Source organism: Heteronotia binoei, chromosome 2 (assembly GCF_032191835.1).
Source record: "Heteronotia binoei isolate CCM8104 ecotype False Entrance Well chromosome 2, APGP_CSIRO_Hbin_v1, whole genome shotgun sequence".
NCBI classification, from domain to species: domain Eukaryota; kingdom Metazoa; phylum Chordata; class Lepidosauria; order Squamata; family Gekkonidae; genus Heteronotia; species Heteronotia binoei.
In genome coordinates, this window is record NC_083224.1 from 98,524,068 (window position 1) to 98,545,496 (window position 21,429).

A 21,429-nucleotide genomic window follows, 5' to 3' on the forward strand; every position below is an offset into this window, starting at 1 on the left:
TACTCACAACCACATAAGTCTTGGTCAAGAATTGATATGGTCTGGGTGTCTCTAGATATGATGTTGTCAGTTAATCAAGTGGATATTCTTCCCCAATCGTATTCGGATCATAACCCAATCTCGGTGGCATTTCAGGAACAAAAAAGAAATTTTAGATGGTCTTTAAACTTACAAATTTTGAAAGAAACTAAATTTCTGGAAGAAGCTAAAAAAGAAATACAAGAATTTTTTAAATGCAACCTTGAAAAAGATACAAAGATTTCAATAATATGGGATGCATTCAAGGCCTTCTTTAGGGGGGTTGCCATCCGATACTCATCAAGGAGGAGGAGAGAACAAAGAAAGACTTATAATGAGCTTCTAACAAAGTTGAACCATTTCGAGAAACAACAGAAAACGGTGAACCTAAATGGGATCAAGACAAAAATTATAGCTGTCCAACATCAGATAAACATTCTTTTGGCTGAAGAAATTGAGAAGAAATTAAAGTGGACAAGACAAAATTATTTTGAAAATGCGAACAAAGTGAGTAGATGGTTGGCGTACAAATTGAGAAAAGAGAAGGAGAAAAAGATCATAAAGATGCTAAGGAATGAGGCGAAAGAGGAGATTTTTCAAAACTCTCAAATGAAAACCATTATCCAGAATTTTTATCGGAAACTGTATAAAAAACAGAAACTTGATCAACAAAAACAAGAGGTTTATATAAAGGAAGTGGAGATGCAACAATTAACAAAGGAACAACAAGCAAGCTTAGAAAATCCAATCTCAATGCAGGAAGTAGTGGATGCCATAAAAACTCAAAAAAGCAACAAGACGCCAGGTACAGATGGACTGCCGATTGAATTTTTTAGAGCCTTTGAAGATGTGTTACTCCTTCCATTCAAGAAAGTATTGGAAAATGTTTATAATACAGGTGATATTCCAGAATCGTGGAAAGAAGCTCTAATATCTCTTATACATAAAGAGGACTCTGATCCAGCAGAAGTTAAAAATTATAGACCAATTTCTCTGCTGAACAGTGACTACAAGATCTACGCGACAATACTAGCAAATAGATTGAAGAAAGTCATTAGAAGTTTAGTTCATGAAGATCAATCAGGATTCGTTCCAGGACGCTTAATGAATCAGAATGTGAGACTGCTCTTGAACGCAATTGAGTACTATAGGGAACACCCAGATAAAGAATTTGCGGCGATCCTGATAGATGCTGAAAAGGCCTTCGACAATGTTAACTGGAATTTTATTAAAGAGACTTTGGCAGGAGTTGGATGTGGAGAAAGATATTGTTCAATGGTTGAAGCAGTGTATACGAAGCAGACAGCGAAAGTTAACTTTAATGGAGTAATGACCGACTTAATAGAAATAGAACAAGGTACAAGACAAGGATGTCCACTATCTCCGCTACTGTTTATATTGACCTTGGAACCGCTGATTAAGAAGATTAGAGAAGACTCTCAAATTCAGGGGATTAGAATAAATAATACAGAATTAAAAACGTTGGCGTTTGCAGACGACCTGGTATTTACATTGGAACAACCCATATCATCGATTGAGCTCTTACAACAAAGATTAAGAGAGTATGGAGAAGTATCTGGATTTAAACTAAATGCTATCAAAACCAAGATTTTAACGAAAAATATGGAAAAGGACCAAATTGAAATGCTGGAACAGCTGTCTGGATTCAAGAATGAAAAGAAGGTGAAATATTTGGGAATTTTCTTGACTAATAATTTAAAGAATTTATACAGAGATAATTATGGAAAAATTTTGAGAGAGATCCGGAGGGATCTAACTAATTGGAAAGATCTCCAAATTTCGCTCCTTGGTCGAGTCGCAACGATTAAAATGAACATTTTGCCGAGAGTGCTGTTTCTATTTCAAACGATTCCAATTACACTACCTAAATCCTTCTTTCAGCAACTTAATGAATTGACCAAAATGTTTATTTGGCAGAGTAAGAAGGCCAGAATTAAAATGAAAGTTATGCAAGATTCTAAATTAAGAGGAGGACTAGCTCTTCCTGACTGGAAACTGTATTATAAAGCGTGCAATATTGCGTGGTTGAGAGCCTGGTGTAAATTGGAAAATAAAAGATTACTGTCTTTAGAGGGCGATGGGTTAGGAGAAGGATGGCATAACTACATGTGGTATAAAACTCCTATCAAAACCGGACGCTTCCTTAGGCATGAAATAAGAAGATCTTTGTATGCAGTCTGGAGTGAAATTAAAGTGATGTACAAACACACTCCAAGATGGATATCCCCGATAGAGGCTGCATCACACCCCAAACTATATAACTGGGAAATCCAACAAGATTATGCTTACCTGCTAAATGACCAAAACGAACTGATTGAGGAGGAGATTTCAAAGTTATCTTGGTGGCTACAATGTCAAGTGAGATCAAGATTCCGGAAAGATAAAGAGATCGGCTTCTTGAACTCTTATTCGGACTTAGACTTGATTCTGGAGTCTAAACAAAAATTAATTACCAAAGTATATGACTGGTTGCTCCAAGTTAAGATGCAAGATGAGGTGGTTAAAGAAGCATGGATCAGATGGCTGAAGGACTTCGGCTACAATATAGATTTGGAAGAATGGGAAAAGCTATGGAAGCAAAATATAAAGTTAATAAAGCCGGCAGATCTTAAGGAAAATATGTACAAAATGGTATATAGATGGTACCTAACACCAGATAGATTGGCAAAGATATATCCTTCTTATTCTAACAAATGCTGGAAATGCACTGAAGTTAAAGGCTCTCTGTTCCATATATGGTGGCAATGTAAAAAGGCTAGAAAATACTGGACACAGGTCAACATCTGGATCCAAAAAATCCTACATATACAAGTGAAACATGTCCCGGAACTGTATCTTATAAACATTTGTAGACAAAACTTACCTGTGTCCAAGCTGAAACTACTGTTGTATATAGTCACAATTGCCAGAATGTTATATGCAAAATACTGGAAGGAAGATAGAACCCCAAATAGAGAAGAATTTATTATTAAACTTTTAGAAATAGCGGAATCAGATTTGTTGACTACCCGGCTGCGAAGTGGTAATGTGCAGAAATGCCGGGAGGAATGGGACCCTGTATACGAGTGGGTTAAAAACAGAGGTTTTGATATAAAATAATTATATCAACTTTAAAGTGGTGATGGAGTAATGAATGCTTTATGTACAAGCTTAATCCTCTCCCTCTCCTGTGGGGGGTATTTGTAGTTATGTTGTAGTTGTTTATAGTTAGAAGCTGTATGTTGTCATGTTCATTGTGTTTTGTGCTCTTTTTCGTTTTAGTGTTTTTTAGTGCTTTAGTGTTTTGTTTTGCTTGTATCTTTCCTTTTCTTAATAAAATTCAAAATTTTTCGCAAAAAAAAAAAAAAAAAAAAAAATTGTGTGGACAGTTTGTCTTGTATCATCTGAGTTTTGCATACCACTCCTCAATAGATGGGATAATGCTTTTCTTCCATTTCTGAGCTAAAAGGATTTTTCCAGCAAGCAGCAGAAATGAAATGAGTTCTCTACATAATGGGGTGGAAAAATTATCTGCCCAGTAGTTTTGAATTTTAGGGCAAAGCCACCAACAAATAAAATTTCCCTCCATATCACACCCTTTCCAACAGTTTGCATTTGTACTGAGTTTACTACTACAAATTTTTAATGGTGTCAAGTACCATTGGGACAAGAGTTTAAATTGTTGGATATGTATATTAATTGCTCTGCTCTTTAAAGTAGGTGAATACCAAATTTGATCCCATTGATCCTCAGTAAATTGTATATCGCGTCCCTTCGCCACGCATTCAAAATACAGCCCTATTTTTTTCTAAAAATGCCCTCCTGAATAGTTCTGTTTTACATTGTGGAAAGTCAAATGTGTGTGAGCTTTCTTGACCTCCCCAGAGTAGGGGCTACTTCAGAGAATGCTTGTATGTGGGCTGTTATTGATCTTGCCTATTTATGGGGTGGCACCTGTAGAAGGCCCTGTTTAGATGATGTTGCAGTGGGGCATGGAGGGAGAGTGGTCCTGCAGGTGTGAAGGTCTAGTGTCATGAAGGGCTTTATTTGTGATGGCCCAGTAACCTGAATTGAACCTTAAAACTAATGGGCAGCCAGTGGAATGACTGTTTAATAGGTGTAATATGCATTCATTGCTTGTTTCCTGGATTTTCAGCATTTTCAGCAAGGCAGTTGGCTCCCTTCCTAGAGCGCCAAGATCTGGCAACGGTACTTCACGCAACGGTCACCTCGAGGCTGGATTACTGTAATGCCCTCTACATGGGGCTGCCTCTGTACCGAACCCGGAAGCTGCAGCTGGTGCAGAACGCAGCGGCCAGACTGTTGCTGGGGCTCCCTAAATGGGAGCACATACAGCCTGGGCTACGCGAGCTGCACTGGCTGCCAGTTATATACCGGGTTCGTTACAAAGTGCTGGTCATTACCTTTAAAGCCCTATATGGTCGAGGACCTGTCTACCTTAGGGACCGTCTCTCCCCATATGAACCCCAGAGAGCACTGAGGTCAGCTGGAAAAAACTTGCTGGCCACCCCCGGACCAAGAGAGGTGAAGCTGCAATGCACCCGCAATCGGGCCTTCTCCTCTGTAGCCCCGAGCCTATGGAACCAACTCCCAGAGGAAATGCGGGCCCTGCGGGACCTTGAACAGTTCCGCAGGGCCTGCAAGACCTTCCTCTTCAGACTGGCCTTCGCTGAAGAAAGAAGCTGCTAAGGATAACCGCCACCACAAAAGAACGAATAGCAATAGCACTTTTATTAATTTAATTTAATTAATTGATTAATTTTAAACCCATTAGAATTTTTAAATGTTGGATGTAACTTTGTTTTTTATATAATGCTTGTTAGCCGCCCTGAGCCTGCTCCGGCGGGGAGGGCGGGATATAAATAAAATTATCTATCTATCTATCTATCTGTCTGTCTGTCTGTCTGTCTGTCTGTCTGAATTTCTAAGAGGTTTATGTAAAGTGTATTATAGTATAATAGACACATAAGGGGATTGTGTAGCTGCTTCCATGTACCATAGTGTCTTAATTCCTACAGAACTGAATGTTCTTGTCATGCAGTTTCAGATTGGTCTCTCTAAACTGTGGGGCAAAATCTTTAATATTAATCCTTGCTTTCCATGTGGGAGATCAAGGCTATTCCTTCTCCCATTATTAACAAAGATTTGTAGATCTTTGTGATCACAGGTGTTTTCACAGAAATCAGCCAAGATCATTTATTGGTCACCAAACTGAGATTTTTCTTGGGAGTAATTTGGATTCCCTTGGTGCACAATGGGGATTCTGTTCTGGGGTTGTTCATCTTCTAGAGCTTTCTTGGTTTAATCTTTTCACTGTCCTTTTTCTGCCTGTTAATTCTTTCCCTAAGAAAACTGTTCCTGACAGTAGACACAACAGATGAGAATTTCATGCCCAAGCGTGTGGCTGTCTATGGTGGTGAGGGTGACAATCTGAAGAAGCTGAGTGACGTGGGCATTGATGAGTAAGTGAAATTGGGGAGGGGAATTTGGCTGGAGGTGATGGGTGGTGGTGGGGAGGCTATGAAACTGAACCTAAATCCTGCTGGCATACTGTGTCCTGTCTAAGTCAGCAGAAAGTCCATGAGTTTCCTAGTAGCATGTGAGGGGAAAGGAAGGGAGAGAAGAGAATCATCCTAACCAGATAGTCATACAGAACAATGATCTACTGTCATATTTGTGTCAATGAAGGATCAGACACTGATGGACAGTGCTTTGTTTTTGAGCTTAGAGATTGTCCCATCCCAGAGGTAAAATGTGAGGAAAACAACATGATTATTTTTAAAGTGAATTAAAATAAGTGCCTTGTTTCCTAATCACCAAATGCTTGCGCCAAACAAAATTATCCTGCACTGCTCCCTCAAATATACTTAGGTCAATGCTCTTGTGAGACTCCAAAAGAAGGGAGTGTCATATTTCTGAAACATAATTCTACTGTATGCATTTTTTGCCAGATTCCGCATGAGCAGGGTAATATCTAAAGGAATGTTCAATGGCTTTGTATCAGCTCCTATAGCAATGCTATAATAATAGCGTTATCTTTAATATATTATTTTATTTATAATAGCATTGTCTTTCCTATGCTCCTACAAGGATGCTGGTGGATGAGTTTGGGTTATCCAAAAAGTTAGAGATGGAAACCAGGCTTTCTGGAATCCAGCTCCCATCCCTGGCCAAATACAACCTTTTCTTAATTTTTTATGCTTTTAAGATGAAAGGACTGCCAGTTGGGAGGGTAAGTCTGCCCTGTACAAGAGGAAACTGATGTTTTTGTGTCCCTAGGAGCTACATCGGGGATGTGTGTGTGCTGGAAGACATGACTGCTCACTTGCCTGTCATTGAAATCCGCATTGTGGAATGCAGAGGTGTGTGGGTGTCAGTGTGGGGGTGAACCAGGTACTTCTTGGGAAGTGAGGTGTAATGATGTGGCCTCTCTTCAAGAACAGTTTTGCTCCATGTGTGCTTGCACACACCTACACCCCTGCCAATGGGAATGCTTAGGATTATGGTGGAATTAGGTCTCACTGCTTGGCATCTACTTTGGTGCTTCCTATCTGTCGATGTCTTTTATGAGTACTTTCTCTGAGTAAGGGACTAGAGTCCACAAAAGCTTTAGTCACAATAAATGTGCACATGGCACATCATCTCTGTTGTATTTGCTGCAACAGATTAACATGGCTGTCCATCTGGAATTCTCCAGAAGTGACAGTGACACAGCCCCAATTCATGCTGGCCATGCAGTGATGCAGAATGGCTTTTTCCATCATTTCTCTCTCCTTCTCCCTTCACCAGGGGAAAGCATCCCTTGCTTGACTGACCTTCCTGAGCTGCACTATCCTTCCCTTTTATGCAGATGATGGGATTGATGTCCGCCTCCGAGGCATAAAGATCAAATCATCTCGGCAACGTGAACTAGGGCTCAATGCAGATATGTTTCAGCCAGCCAACCTGGTGAGGTATCCTCGCCTGGAGGGAACAGATCCTGATGTGCTCTACCGGCGTGCTGTGGTCATCCAGAGGTATGGAGCAGGGAAGTCTGGTAACAGATGTCATGCAGACTTCTTGAAGCTGAGAAACGTGGTAGATTAAAGGCCATCTGCAGCTGAGGAGGGGGATAAGATTGTGTGTGTGTGTGTGTGTGTGTGTGTGAGCCTGAAAAGTGGCTGATGGGGTTTATTGAAAAAGAGAACATCAAGGCCTTTATCATTGATGTTCTCTTTTTCAATAAACAGTCTGGCTCCAAAACCAAAATGGAACATTAAGGCCTTTATCATTAATGTTCCATTTTGGTTTTGGAGCCAGACTGTTCTGTGGAACATTGCAGCACTTTCAGCTCTCTTTGTAGGTAATTTTTTATATCAGTTAGCCAGTGAATGCTTTCTTTCCACAGAGAAAAGGAGAGATTCTCACAATCATTATGGTATGTTCAGTGGTAGGGACTCTGGAAGCATGTGTGAACACATGGAAAGTCTTCACATATCCTTGCTGAAAATCAATCTGAATATACCTGCTTTTATCACACTTTTTTCATGCTGTGTCCCAAACTGCCTTTTTTTCTTCTGGCAGGTTTATCAAGATCTTGGACAGTGTACTTCACCACCTTGTTCCAGCCTGGGACCATACACTTGGCACCTTCAGCCAGCTCAAGGTGAAGCTGGGGTGCTAGTTTTTGTACTATCTTACTTGAGGCACTAATGAAATAGCAGTCTTGTGACAGCCAGCCAGGGCCGTAGCCAGGATTTTATGTTTGGTGGGGCCCACTGCAGGATTTGTTGTGTGGGGGGGGGATGGGGGGCCACCCAGTTTGGTGGCCCTGGGCTCTCAGCACTCTAAGCTGTTTTGAGTTCCACAAGCTAACCCCCCTTCATCTGGGCAGTCACAGCAGCTCCTCTCCCCCCAACTCTTTCTTACATGCCCCTCTCTCAGAGAGACAGAGACCTCTTGAACTGAAGCTGGGCACTTGGAAGGCCAGCTGCAAGAAGATTCTCCTCCCCCCCACAACCACATGCTGTGTTAGGAGAGGGGAGAGAAAAAAAGCGAAAAGACCAGCAGCAATGCTACTACTTGTTCAGAGTGATGGTGAACAAAGGGGACAGATTGGGGGGCCCCAATGGAGGGGCCCTACAGTTGGAAGGGGGGTTGAAAGGATGGGCCTAGCCCCTCCCAGGCCCCACTGTAGCTATGGGCCTGCAACAAGCTCTTCTGGAGAAGCCTGCTTCTCTAGGAAAAAGTAGTGCTGCTAGGAGCCACTATGGGCTTCCAGACAAAGATTCCTCCTGGGACCCTCACCTTCACATTCAGAATAACCCATACAAGATCTTTGATTAGAATAGACATGCTGTGACTAGCGTCATAGCATTGCAGAGTTGGAAGGGGCCATGCAGGCCATCTAGTCCAACCCACTGCTCAATGCCTAGAGCATCCCTGACAAGTGTTTGCTCAGCCACTGCTCAAAGACTGCCAGTGAGGGGGAGCTCACCAACTTCCTAGCAGTCTTTAAGCAGCAGCTAGACAAACACTTGTCAGAGATGCTCTAGGCTGATATGCTTCAGTAGCATCTTGCTGAGTTCAGAGGACCCCCAGGATTACCCAGATTTCTGGAATCTTGTACCCCTAGCATCCCCACCGTCCAGCAACAATAGGGAAAGGCTACTTAAAAGAAGAATTTTGGAGGGCTGATGTTGGCAATAGAGCCAGGCTGGTTAGAAATGGGGTAGCGGGGGCGGGGGAGGGCCATCAGAGTACTGCTGCCTTTGATCCAACCCTATTTTGTCCATGACAGCGTATTAAGCAGTTCCTGTTGTTGTCCAAGAGACGCACAGCATTAATCACCCAGTGCCTCAAGGACTCTGAGACTAGCAAACCAAACTTCATGCCACGCCTCTACATCAATCGGCGCCTGGCCATGGAGCATCGTGACAATCCAGCACTTGATCCCAGCTGCAAAAACACTGTCTTCACCCAGGTATGGTTAGCCATCACACACAAATGCAAGGAAGTTGGAAGTGGAGTTTCTGTCTTCGCTATCTACTAGGCACATTATGCATCAGGAATGGTTTTTTAACCTACATCCTCAAAGCTAGTTCAGCTCACAGAAGAAACTTCATATACTCAGCAAGTAGTTTTGTATGGCCATTCAGCTCCATGCCCTTCTATGTGGATTGGAGGTGTACCACTCAGTATTCCTTCGTTTTATGTTACAGTGGGAAATTCAGTGGATGGGCTCTTGCCTAAAGTTACATGGATGGAAAACCTTCCATCTGCAGAAAACATGATTTCCCACTCTCCTTCTCCCACTGCAGCCCAACCTACCACCAATTACTGCTCCTGAGGGACAGAGCCCCCCCCCCAAAAAAAAGAGTAGCTGGGGGAGGAGTCAGAACTCTGCCTCAGAAAGAGGCAATAAATGAAAGTTATTTGCATGCATGAACGTTTCAAGCATGATAAAACCCAGTATCTCCCTTTGTGGCATAGATACATCAAGTACTTTGCAGAAAATGCCTCAGTCTTAATTCTTCTCTGATTCCCAGCAGTGATTGTGTCTTTATGCTGCGTTATAATTTCTGAGGCTTTCTCCACAGAATGGCTGGGAATTTCTGTCTACTTTACTACTATTTCTGATTAACTCTTTCTCTAAGAAGCCCAGACCCACAAGAAGTTATCCTTCCAGCAATAATAGGTTAAGCTGAGAAGGCATGATTGGCATAAGGCCACCAACTGAATTTCATGAAACAGTGGGGATTTGAACCTGTCTCTTTATTCCTAGTCTAAATACTAGTCTAAACCACTGTACCACCTTGTCTGCTAGAATGAGCTCATGGCTGAATGATGGTTTGATCTTCTGCTTCCTGCATCCAAACAACACTCCAGCCATGCATCACACTGGCTTTTTAACTGATGGGTGTCCATTCCTTATTAATAAATTAAAGACTGGTAGGAATCTTGGGAACCATGCAGTAGAATTGCTTCTTGTAACTTTTTGTTGACTATTACCTGCTTCCAGTTCCAGTGTCCAGTGTAATAAATGCACCAAGACCCTCAATGCACATATATTCCTGCTGTACTGAGTGTAAATAGCAGAGGTCAGACTGTTTCACTCCTAATGCCTTCTCTGCCTTGTCTGCTTTTCTAGGTGTATGAAGGCCTGAAACCCACTGACAAGTGTGAGAAGCCCCTGGATTACAGGTGAGTATTTACATACTTATCCATTGTGCCTCTTTGGTCCCCAGACAATTAGATTTTTCCAACACAAATGCCAGTGTTGTGCACCACAGGCAGAAGATGAATATGTAGAAAGAAGACAGTGCCTCATTCTTGTAAAGAAGTTCTTAATCCAAAAGTACACACACTCAATATCCAAGGAACATAATAATCCTTGAGGAAATCTGATACCATGAGTGTTGTCACTGACAATTTAGGGGAGGGAAGGTGGCTCAGTGGTAGAGCATCTGCTTGGGAAGCAGAAGGTCCCAGGTTCAATCCCTGGCATCTCCAAAAACGGGTCCAGGCAAATAGGTGTGAAAAACCTCAGCCTGAGACCCTGGAGAGCCGCTGCCAGTCTGAGAAGACAATACTGACTTTGATGGACCAAAGGTCTGATTCAGTATAAGGCAGCTTCATATGTTCATATGTTCAATTCCTCCCAGCAATGCAGAACTCCCTGCTAAGGACATAGACGACTTCAGGTGATCATTTCCTTTCCTTGCAGGTGGCCTCTTCGTTATGACCAGTGGTGGGAGTGTAAATTCATAGCCGAAGGCATCATTGACCAGGGTAAGTTCCAGGTATCATGAAGTCTGAGTTTCTGTACGTTCTGACAAAATGATGGCTATAAAAAATGTGATTTCTGAAAATATGTACCTTTCATTCAAAGGGGGGAAAAAAGAAAACCAGGTTTCTAGCTATCTTGATTGCAGGGGGATAATACTGAATTTATATATATATATATATATATATATATATATATATATATATATATATATAAAATGCAAGGGATGAGTAGATGTCACCCATAACTTTGCCCCCAGTCTATCATTATCTTGTGCAATACTACTACAATACATGCAAATATTCTCAGTTTACAAAATGTGGAGTCCAAAGTTTGAAAATATACAGATCCATGGTTGAGAAGCACAGGTCAGATGGGCAGGATGATACAGAGTTAGGGACTTTGCTTCTGTGTTGCAGGTGGCCTTCTAGCCAGTGACCTCTACCCTCTTTATGGAAAAATGCTTGAGTTGATTTTTTTTTAAAAATTGTTTACAAGTAATGGTACTATGGAGTCATGAATTCTATATACATGCCTCACCCAACCTTCAAGGAAATTGCTAAATACAGATGAGATCGATCATGATTTCCAAGATTTATTCTCTGGACACTCCACATCCTACAGGAGGTTGGGGATAGAATTATCCAAGATGTATTTGGGAGCTCAAGAAGCTGGCAGTACCAAAATGAAGCTGGCAATATCACACTCATGTTATTTTCCCCTCCAGGTGGTGGTTTCCGGGACAGTATTGCTGATATGTCTGAGGAGCTCTGTCCTAGCTCAGCTGAGAGCCCTGTACCACTGCCTTTTTTTGTCCGCACATCCAACCAGGTGCCAATAATATGTTTGCTTATTCATGCTAAACCTTTTCTGCTCACAAGGAACACCAAAGGGGCAAGTGTTTCAGAGATAGTTAATGTGAGGGTTAGGGCAAGTGTTGCAGCAAGAAAGTTGCTAAGGGGACTCAGTTTCCAGGGGATCACATAGAGGCTGACACCTAAGTTCTGCTTCCTCAGTCCATCCCTGCTGCCATTATGGTCCTTTTCTGAGTGCAAATACTACCCTTTCTACGTCATCACTCAGTTTTGTTTTGCCTGGGGTCAGGGCTTTTTTTTGTAGAAAAAGCCCAGCAGGAACTCATTTGCATATTAGGCCACACTCCCTGATGCCAAGCCAGCACTTCCTGTGCGTTCCTGCTCAAAAAAAGCCCTGTCTGGGGTATACTATATAACCTTGGAGAGGCAAAATAATGTACACAGTCATTCTTATGCCCAGAATTTTGCTGGAAAGTGCAGCACTGTATCTGCTAGTCCTCACAACACAGGATCATCCCTTTTGGGTTGTGCAGCTCTGACTTTTGGAATGGTTCTCTGTTATGGCATCTGGGCTGATTTGATCTTCATTCTCTAGGTTGGGCAGGAAGTTTGAGCCCTATATGTTTTTCTTTGTTTTCAGGGAAGCGGTACTGGAGAGGCCCGAGACATGTATGTCCCCAACCCCTCCTGCAAGGAGTTCACTAAATATGAGTGGATTGGGCAGATCATGGGTGCAGCCCTGCGTGGCAAGGAGTTCTTGGTGAGCGTCAGATGGAAATTATTTTCCCCTTAATACTGGTGGTAGAGCTCTCGTTGCCCTCTCCTTTTCTTCTCCACTGCACCAAATTATTTCTACTCACGACTGATTATCAGTCTGTATGGGAAATCCAAGGATTGAAATTAGCATCTCTGATTTGGGATTTTATCCATTGAATGAGTTACATATTTTCCAGAGGCATATGATATCCTGAAATATCAGTTTAGTGAGTAGTCTGCTCTTAAGAAGTACAATTCTGGTCACCACACCTCAAAAAAGTCTTTGTCATCTGTGTGATCAGCATAACATTGCAGGGAATACAAACGTTAATCATTACCTCCTCCTGCATGACACAGCCTGAGAAATGAATGGCATAGAGTCAGTTCTTACAAATCTTTAAACCAGGGGTCCCTAACCTTTTTGAGCCTTTGGGTACTTTTGGAATTATGACGCAGTGTGGTGGGCACAGCCGCAGATGGCTGTCACAGGAGGCAGAGCCAGCCACAAAAAGACTGTCATGGTTTATCGTCAGTCACACAGTGAAGACCCTTGTGTTGTGGTGAGAGCTGCTGCCAAAGCAACATTTCTAATAATCTGCACAGCCAGGCACCAGGGTAGGTGTTGGTGGTCATCATGGCACCCATGGGCACCACATGAGGGACTCCTGCTTTAAACTTCTAAATTGGCAGAATCAAACTTTTCAATGGGAGCAATGCCAGGATCGTTTCCTTTTTTTACTGATAAACTTGCATTCAGTAGAAGGTGAGTCTGTCAGCCAGAGCAATTCTTGATTAATATGGGCTCTATCCCATTATGGGTGGGTTTTCTCTCTGGTTTCGCTGTGGTTCATGTCCTGTCAATGGATCCTGCAGTTAGTCTGGTTTGTTTTATTGCAAAATTCTGATATTGGGGTTAAAGGCAAGTTTATCCTTTTGGACAATGATAATGTGAACCTACCAGTTTCTGACATTGCCTTTAGCTGCAGGGAAGCAGCTGTTTGTTTATTTACATTATTTATAGTCTGCCTTTCTCACTGAGACTCAAAGTAGATTATGCTGTGTGAGTTAAATGCAGTCAACAGGATTGGACATCCAATAAACAAAGAAATAAGGTTTGGATACCAGAAATCCCAAAGCAAGCAGAAATTTGAAAACAGCTGAGACAAAGCTTAACATGACACATGAAATGATATGGAAATTACTAATAGGGTTGTAATAGCAAGAAACACAGTAGCACAGTCCACAGTCACTATTACTTTGACCAAAGAAACTTTAAAAAACATTTTGTTACAGTACAACTCTAATTATCTTTGTAAAAAAACCCTCTCATATAGTTCAGTTTTGCTTAGTTGCGGAAGGCCAAAAAGTGTGTGGGTGGGTGGGGGGAGGAGATAGAGCTGGATGTCATTCTCTGATTGATGACATTCTCATATTAATGACATCCAATTTCAAAGCTGATTTATTCTGAAGGTTTTACATAGGGGTTGAAGAACATGGCAGATTAGATTGCATCCTGTGAAATCCCACACTAAAGATAGCTGGGCTCCAATGGCAACCCTTTGAGTCTGGTCCATGAGAAATTATTTAAACCAGCCCAAGGCACATCACCTGATTCTTTCCGAATGCCTCAACAGGATGGCATGATCATCTATAGCAGAGGCTGCAGAAAGATCCAACAGGAACAACGAAGAAGCATGGTCTTTGTGTACATTCAGACAAGTCATGGACTAAGGCCATCAGTCCTTAGCTCACCTTGTTCCATAGCCCAGCCTGAAACCAGACCAGAAAGGGTCCAGAGAGCATGAGTTGTCCAAGAAGCAGAAGAGTGGCTTTTTCTGAGCTGTATGAGAATAGTCCATGTTCTTTTCCCTTCCCATTACAGCTTTGGTCTATAGATCCAGGTGGGCAGCCGTGTTGCTCTGAAGCAAGAGAACAAAGTAGGAGTCCAGTAGCACCTTTGAGACCAATGTGGTAGGAGTCAAGCTGACGAGGAAAACAGCTGTAGTGTAGGATTCTTTCCTATGTCCATGGCTGTAGCTTGTTCCCAAGTTGCAAAAAGTCAGAATGGTGTTAGTTTTAATGCAGCCCTCTGTATGATTGATTCGCCCATCAGGTTTACTGAGGAAAAACAAAGGTCTTGCCAGAAGTGCTCTACTAATTATCCATTAAACAACAAAACAAAACATTAACATACCAAAAATCTATGAGTATGGCCATAGCATTTAAAGCCGTTATGCACTCCACAGGATTACTGCCTCATTTCCATACCTCTGTCTAGTACTAATAAAATGGCAGCGGATGACTTAGTGAATGATCCTCTAGTGGCTAATTGTTCATGTTCATAGGTATGTTGGGGTATTCTTAATAAGTCAAACTTACATTGTCTGCCTTCCTGAATGTCACCTTTATGGAACACAGAAGACTGTGTTCAGGGGCAGTATTACATCTCTCCTTTCTGTATCCCTAAGGTCCTGGCCCTGCCTGGCTTTGTCTGGAAGCAGCTGACAGGGGAGGAAGTGAGCTGGAGCAAGGATTTCCCTGCTGTTGACTCTGTGCTGGTGAGTCACTGGGAGAAAATTGGTATGTGGAAATGGTTGATGCTTGTGGTCAGGCTTCTATTGAGTAGATGTTTGTACTTTTGGAATGCTAACTTGGCAGAGCAGCTTTCTTAATCTAAAACTGCCATTGGTTGAAGAGGGGCAGCTTTCTCCTATATTTACATTTAACAGAGAAGGAAGGCCCACAGATATTACAGCTTGCAACCAGACAATCTGCAGATACCTAGCCATGGCACAGACTCCCTTGGTCATGGGAATACATTATAAAGGTCATCTGGTGAGGGCTGTAGTTTATATGAAGTAAAAATATTTTCTTTTGCTACATGCCGTGGAAGAAGTGAATGAGATAATCCTCCCCCACCCCTGTGTTCAGGTGAAGCTTCTGGAGATGATGGAAGGAATGGACAAAGAGACATTTGAGTTCAAGTTTGGAAATGAACTGACCTACACCACAGTACTGAGTGACCAGCGCATGGTGGAGCTTATCCCTGGTGGCACTCGCACCGCAGTACACTATGAGGACCGTCTGGACTTCATCCGACTGGTACAGGAAGCACGGCTAACAGAGAGCAAGGAGCAGGTAACACACTATGACATTGAGGAAATGGGCCCCTGCCCTGCTTTCCTAGAGTCCATTCTCCACCAGTCAATGCCTGTTCTCCTTTCCTTGGCTACCTGTTGTTTTCTTGGTAGGTTGTCTCCCAGATTCCTGAGTGTTCCCTTGTTCCTGTACATGGAACCATCATTGCCTTGTTATTGGGATACACAACAAGGACACATCACCTTTATCTTCCTCTCTCCACCTGCTTTTGAGTTTTCAAGTCTTCTGTACCCAGTTAGGTTTGCCAGTTGATCAGAAGAAAGAAGAAAAAACCTAGCCTGGCCTATGCTTGGCCCATTAACAGCTGTTTGCTATGCTGAATTAATTTGGATAAACTTTTTAGGGCATGAAGGTACACACGATCACCTGTCACTGAGGATCAGACTACCATTATAAAGGGTTTGGGTCAGGCTTGAAAAGTAACAATTGGATTCAGTTCCTTCATCTCTTATCATCCTCTGTACCCTAAATATATCTGGAAAGAGCCAGAAGGTGTTAAACTTCTGTCTCAGGAATTTGATGGGGAATCATTAGCAAAAGTTACCTTTCCATTCAAGTGCCGCTTTGCCATCCCACCTCCTGAACCACAAACATAGTTTTATATTAGGACATTTGGGGACAAGAAGTGATTGAGGGGGAAGTTGAAGCTATAATGCAGCAGAGCTTTTTTTGTAGCAGGAACTCCTTTGCATATTATGCCACACACCCCTGATGTAGCTTCAAGAGCTTACAATAGGCTCTGTAATAAGAGCCCTGTAAGCTCTTGGAGGATTGGCAATATCAGGGGTGTGTGGCTTAATATTCAAAGGAGTTCCTGCTACAAAAAAAAAAAAACACCCCGATGGGCAGTGAGCAATTTATGCAAGCAAGATGTATAAAGTAATATGATAGTACACGTTAGGAATCATTCCAGATCTTCTCATAGACAATATGACGCCTCTTCTGAATCAACCCTTCTGAAGCTGCCAGCTTGCAACTGCCCATTTATGTATCTTCTCTGTGGTGACTTCTACCTTGTGGCACAGCCTGCTTGAGATGGTCAAAATGTTCCCCACATTTCCATCGTTTCACAGAATGTGCAAAATAGAAATGTTCAGGAGGGCATTTTTATAAAGGGATTAGAACACAGTATAATGGAATGGCTCAGAAGACTGTTTTTATAAGGATAATCTTGTATTCTACTGCAATGTCCTCTACTTTTGTAGTCGTCTTTCTTTATCATGTTTTTTCCCCTCAGTGAAGGCTAGGTATAGATGAAGATAATAAATAAATAAATATGCAACCTAGAATCTTACTTTTAGCACATCTTCCAGAACGCTGGATATTGTTCTCAGAGGGTTGACTGATACATGAGGAGATTCTGAAAAAGCCAGACAGACAAGCTGCGTTACCGTGTATGGGATGGCCAGTAGTTGGGGGTTTTCCAGTCCATCCTTTTAGTTCTGTATACTGCCTTCTCCATTTCTTCTTCCCTTCCTTCCTTCCAGATTGCAGCCATGCAGGCTGGTCTGCTCAGAGTTGTACCTCAAGCTGTGTTGGACCTGCTCACCTGGCAGGAACTGGAGAAGAAGATCTGTGGTGACCCTGAAGTGACAGTTGAGGCCCTGAAGAAACTCAGTAAGTGTCAGAGGACTTACCCTCTCTGTTGATAGCATGGGCAGGGGCTCACAGCACAAGTTCTGCATGGATGAGGTATATGTGTATTTAGGGCTATTTTTGAAGCAGGAGCTCCTTAACATATTAGGCTACACCTGCTTGATGTAGCCAGTCCTCCAAGAGCTTACAGTAGGCTCCGTAAGAAAAGCCCTGTAAGCTCTTGGAGGATTGGCTACATCAAGAAGGTGTGGCCTAATATGCAAAGGAGCTCCTGCTACAAAAATAACCCTGTCTAAGTGTATTTAAACTAGTGATGTGTTTGGCAAATGGGGTAACTAGATCCTTAATGTTATAGCAATCTAACCAGGCAACTATGAGCCAGCATAGTGTAATGTTATGGGAGAAGAGTGATGCCTCAGTGGTGGAGCATCTGATTTGCATGCAAAAGGTCCTGGGTTCAGTCATCATGATCTTCAGGTTGTAGGTGAAGTGAATAGGATCAGGTTGTAGGTGAAGTGAAAGACCTCTACTTGAGACTCTGGAGAACTGCTGACAGACTAAATAGACAATGCACACAATCAACTCCGTTTCCTTGGTGGAAGTTAAAAGTTCTTGATAGATCAGTGTGTACAATGGTTAGTGTTAGATTATGCTTGGAGACTTTGGGCCAGTCATTCTCAGTCTAATCTGCCTTGTGAGGGTAAGATGGAGGAGTGGAGAAGGATGGGGAAAAAATTTCCTGACTAAATATGAGGTGGAAGATATTTGGGTCTGTTGCTCAAAGGAATAAATGAGAAGTGTATTGCCTTCTCCATGAGGGTGGTCCATCCAAATACCAAGCATATGTTTTCTTTTTCTTTCAGCCTAAACTTGGTGTTAGTGTACTTAGCATATTTTAGGCCCATAGTGAATTTTATAATATGCACTGTTTCTGCCTTTCTCTTCGTTTGTATAGCTCGTTTTGAGGATTTTGAACCATCAGACACCAGAATTCAGTATTTCTGGGAGGCATTAAACAACTTTACTAATGGTGAGGAAATACAAGCACACAGTTGTTACTTAATGTTGATGTAAAGGAATGTATACCAGCCGCAAAATGGACAGTGTGTTCAGCCTGTTTGGGGGAGGGGGGGGGAAGGGGCCTTCCCATTGAATACAGAACACAGCCACTTTCTGCAGGAGCTTTTTTGGGAAGGGGAAGAACCAGCTGTAAGAATTTTCCATTACTTTTCGATGATACATCTTGCTTAGACAAAGCATTGAGAAGAGGTCTCTAGAAAGGCAGCATATATATTTTCTAAATAAAAGGAAGAGTAGTGAGGCAGGGGGACAAGAATGGAGGAGATGAACTTCCCAAGAGCTGTTATAACTCATACTGCTGTATATTTTATTTATTTTATTAAATTTGTATCCTGCTCTTCCTGCAAGCAGGCTCAGGTCGGGTTCCATCATGTATAAATAACAAATTAAAACACACATGTTAAAATTACTACATCAAAACATCCAGAAAATTTAGCAGCAGCAGTAGTTTGTGCCTCAGCAGATTCCACAGCTGAGCTGCTTTTATTGTTTTATAGTTTGCATCCACATCCCCATCCTGCCACACACACTTGTGAACTTGGCTTGTGTTGTCCAGCACTTGCTGGATTCAATGTATGTTCTGACTTTCGAGGGCTGGATCAGACCCACTTCTTACGTACATATTGCGCAAGCTTGTTGTTCTTGGAATTTTCTGATGGTTATGTATTCTTCCCTTCAGAGGATCGCAGTCGCTTCCTGAGGTTTGTTACTGGCAGGAGTCGACTTCCTGCTCGGATTTATATCTATCCTGACAAATTAGGGTGAGTGTTGCTTAATTATCTATGTGTGTGGCCATGGGGTATGGGCAGCGCTCTGTAACTGGGATTGTGTGGAGAATTTCTGTGGATGGAAGGATTTCTATCCATGGGGTGCAATCTCCATGCTCCCCCTTTCCTGTTGCAGGCCAAAATTTCTCCCTGCTGCTATTGAGGAGAAAGGGATGCAAGCCTGTGTTTCTGTTGTCTGATAAAATCTTCCCTCAGTAACTCTCACTGACTTGTTCTTTCCCCCAGCTCTGAGACTACGGATGCCCTTCCAGAATCATCCACCTGCTCCAGCACACTCTTTTTGCCCAACTATGCCTCGTAAGTCTTGCTCAAGAAAACTTGTGAAGCAGGCAGTATGTGTGGCACATTGCCCCAGTGACTGTGCCAGGGGCTTGAGAATGATGACTGCAAGAATGGTGGTTCTCTAAGAGGTGTGGGACAGTCACACGTGGCATAGTCAGAGTGTAATAGGGAGGAGCAGTTGATGAAGGGGGGGGGCAGGACTATGACAGCTCATGAGGTGATAGTCATGGTAGTTAGAGAAGAGGTAATTGTGGGAGGAGAGCTGAGCAGGAATTCATGGTACAGGGAGTAGTGTCTGTCATTGATGAACACACAAAGATGGAGCCTTATTTCAGCAAGGCAAGGCTGCCAGAGAATGGCTGTATGCTTGTGAGTTAGGGAGGGCTGTTTTTGGCTAGAGTGTGCAGAAATGTAAACATGAGCTCTTGCTACAGTTTTTCCTTTTTTATTTGCAGTGCCAAGGTTTGTGAAGAAAAGTTGCGTTATGCAGCATATAACTGTGTGGCCATTGACACAGATATGAGTCCATGGGAAGAATGATGCTACATGGGACATCTAGCCAAGCAGCTCTTCTGCCTTATGTAGTTGCTACTGGAATGACCTTCTTACTGTTCTTCAGCATGTGTACATGGAGGGGGGGGGTATGCACACACACACACATGCCATTTGCAAAGGCTGCCTTGTGTTGACAACCAGACTCGAGTGCAAAATTGATGGATGGGACCTTGGATTTTAGAGGAGTAAGGCCAAAAAATATAATGGGAATAATAATGTGGCGTTCTTCCCATGTCTGACCAAGTTGAGAGACACTGGACAATGAAGAGACAGTGTGGCTCCAGTAATACTATCTTGTTTATTTCAGAAAGACACCCCCCCCCCAAATTATCTGACAGGAAAATATTTTAAACATACTTTATAGTTACTTTGGGGGTGACATATTTTGAGACATTTTTATTGTTTTGCTTACACCTAGTTACGTTTTCACTTCCATTCTCATAGGATGGAACCAGATATGAAAGATCCATGATCAGATCCCCTGATGCTTTCTTTAACATTAAAAACTGCTATGAGACCCTGAGTTTGAATAAGGGCCACAGCACTGAGAGGTGAGGGGTTTTTCCTTGATAATGCTGTGGGAGGCTGATTTCCCCCAAAGAAATAATAGAGAGGAGGGGAGAAACGTGTGATTTAATTCAAAGTGGAGCGCCCCCCCTGACTGCTTTTGAAAGTAAATATTGGGAGCTTGGAGCACAGGACTCCTGAATAATAATTTGATTCTTAGTGTTTAAACTCAAACTAACATGTTAGGATCACACACTATTGATAATTTCTGAGAGCAGCGTTTAGGGTCTCCTTCATAACAAAGGCAACAATTCCATGTCCCTGCCTATCCCTGTGTGCGGTTACAGAACAAAGTTTTCAAAACTTCTCTTGCTTGCTTGCTTCCCATTGTATCAAAACCTTAAGTGAATATGTTGTTTGCTTGAGCTGTTCTGTTTGAATGTCATGTTGCAGAGATCCCCTCTCACTACTAGTGGGCATTATGGAACCATAATTAAAAGAAATAATCTCCATTGTTTTAATGTAAGTTTAAAGTGTGCCCTCCCTTGTCCCTCATTAGCTGGCAATCTTCCCTGTTTCCTTTCTTCCCTGCCCCCAGAATTATTTGCATATAGTCATGGCAGCCAGGCAGGCAAGACTCCCATTACCTCCCAGAAACAAGAGAAGCCAAAGTTACTGAGATCCAGCTAGAATCATCAGTTACTTCAGCCTCTGAGCTTTGTTGACTCCCAGGCCAGTTAGTCCTACCAGTCTTGCTACTGTGGTATCCTAAACATTTCTTTGGAACCCACATTAGGACTTTTCTCTTGCTGTACCACCTTGGCAAAGGGGAAGCCACCTTTCTTGGACAATTTTGGTGACCCATATAGAGAAAAGGTTGGCATTCTGAAAATAATAGGGCTTGAGAATCACCTTCTATGATATGGGGTGGGAGACAGAAGTATATTTTGAAGTTATTCTCCACAATTCTAGTGGGACCTGCCGCTTTATGCAAATTGATGCAGCTATTTTTGAAAAATATTTCCCATTAACAGCAGTAGGCTATCTTTATGGAGCTCTCTGGCTGAAGACCTCCATCCATCTACTG

General features: G+C 42.5%; 1 protein-coding gene across 2 annotated transcripts in view; it reads left to right on the forward strand.

Moving 5' to 3' along the window:
* Nucleotides 1-20,860, forward strand: part of HECTD3 (HECT domain E3 ubiquitin protein ligase 3) — a 30,182-nt gene extending 9,322 nt beyond the window's left edge. The window contains exons 6-21 of one of the 2 annotated variants that reach the window (XM_060231727.1): nt 5,388-5,501; nt 6,319-6,401; nt 6,890-7,055; nt 7,603-7,684; nt 8,819-9,001; nt 10,169-10,221; nt 10,745-10,809; nt 11,532-11,635; nt 12,260-12,379; nt 14,844-14,933; nt 15,307-15,513; nt 17,022-17,151; nt 18,086-18,160; nt 18,890-18,971; nt 19,224-19,295; nt 19,736-20,860. In XM_060231727.1, coding sequence (XP_060087710.1) covers nt 5,388-5,501; nt 6,319-6,401; nt 6,890-7,055; nt 7,603-7,684; nt 8,819-9,001; nt 10,169-10,221; nt 10,745-10,809; nt 11,532-11,635; nt 12,260-12,379; nt 14,844-14,933; nt 15,307-15,513; nt 17,022-17,151; nt 18,086-18,160; nt 18,890-18,971; nt 19,224-19,295; nt 19,736-19,820 — 1,711 coding nt within the window. In that variant the 3' untranslated portion in view covers nt 19,821-20,860. The remainder of the gene's footprint in view (nt 1-5,387; nt 5,502-6,318; nt 6,402-6,889; nt 7,056-7,602; nt 7,685-8,818; nt 9,002-10,168; nt 10,222-10,744; nt 10,810-11,531; nt 11,636-12,259; nt 12,380-14,843; nt 14,934-15,306; nt 15,514-17,021; nt 17,152-18,085; nt 18,161-18,889; nt 18,972-19,223; nt 19,296-19,735) is intronic. The other variant, XM_060231728.1, reaches the window with a different exon arrangement.
* Nucleotides 20,861-21,429: the final 569 nt, after the last annotated feature.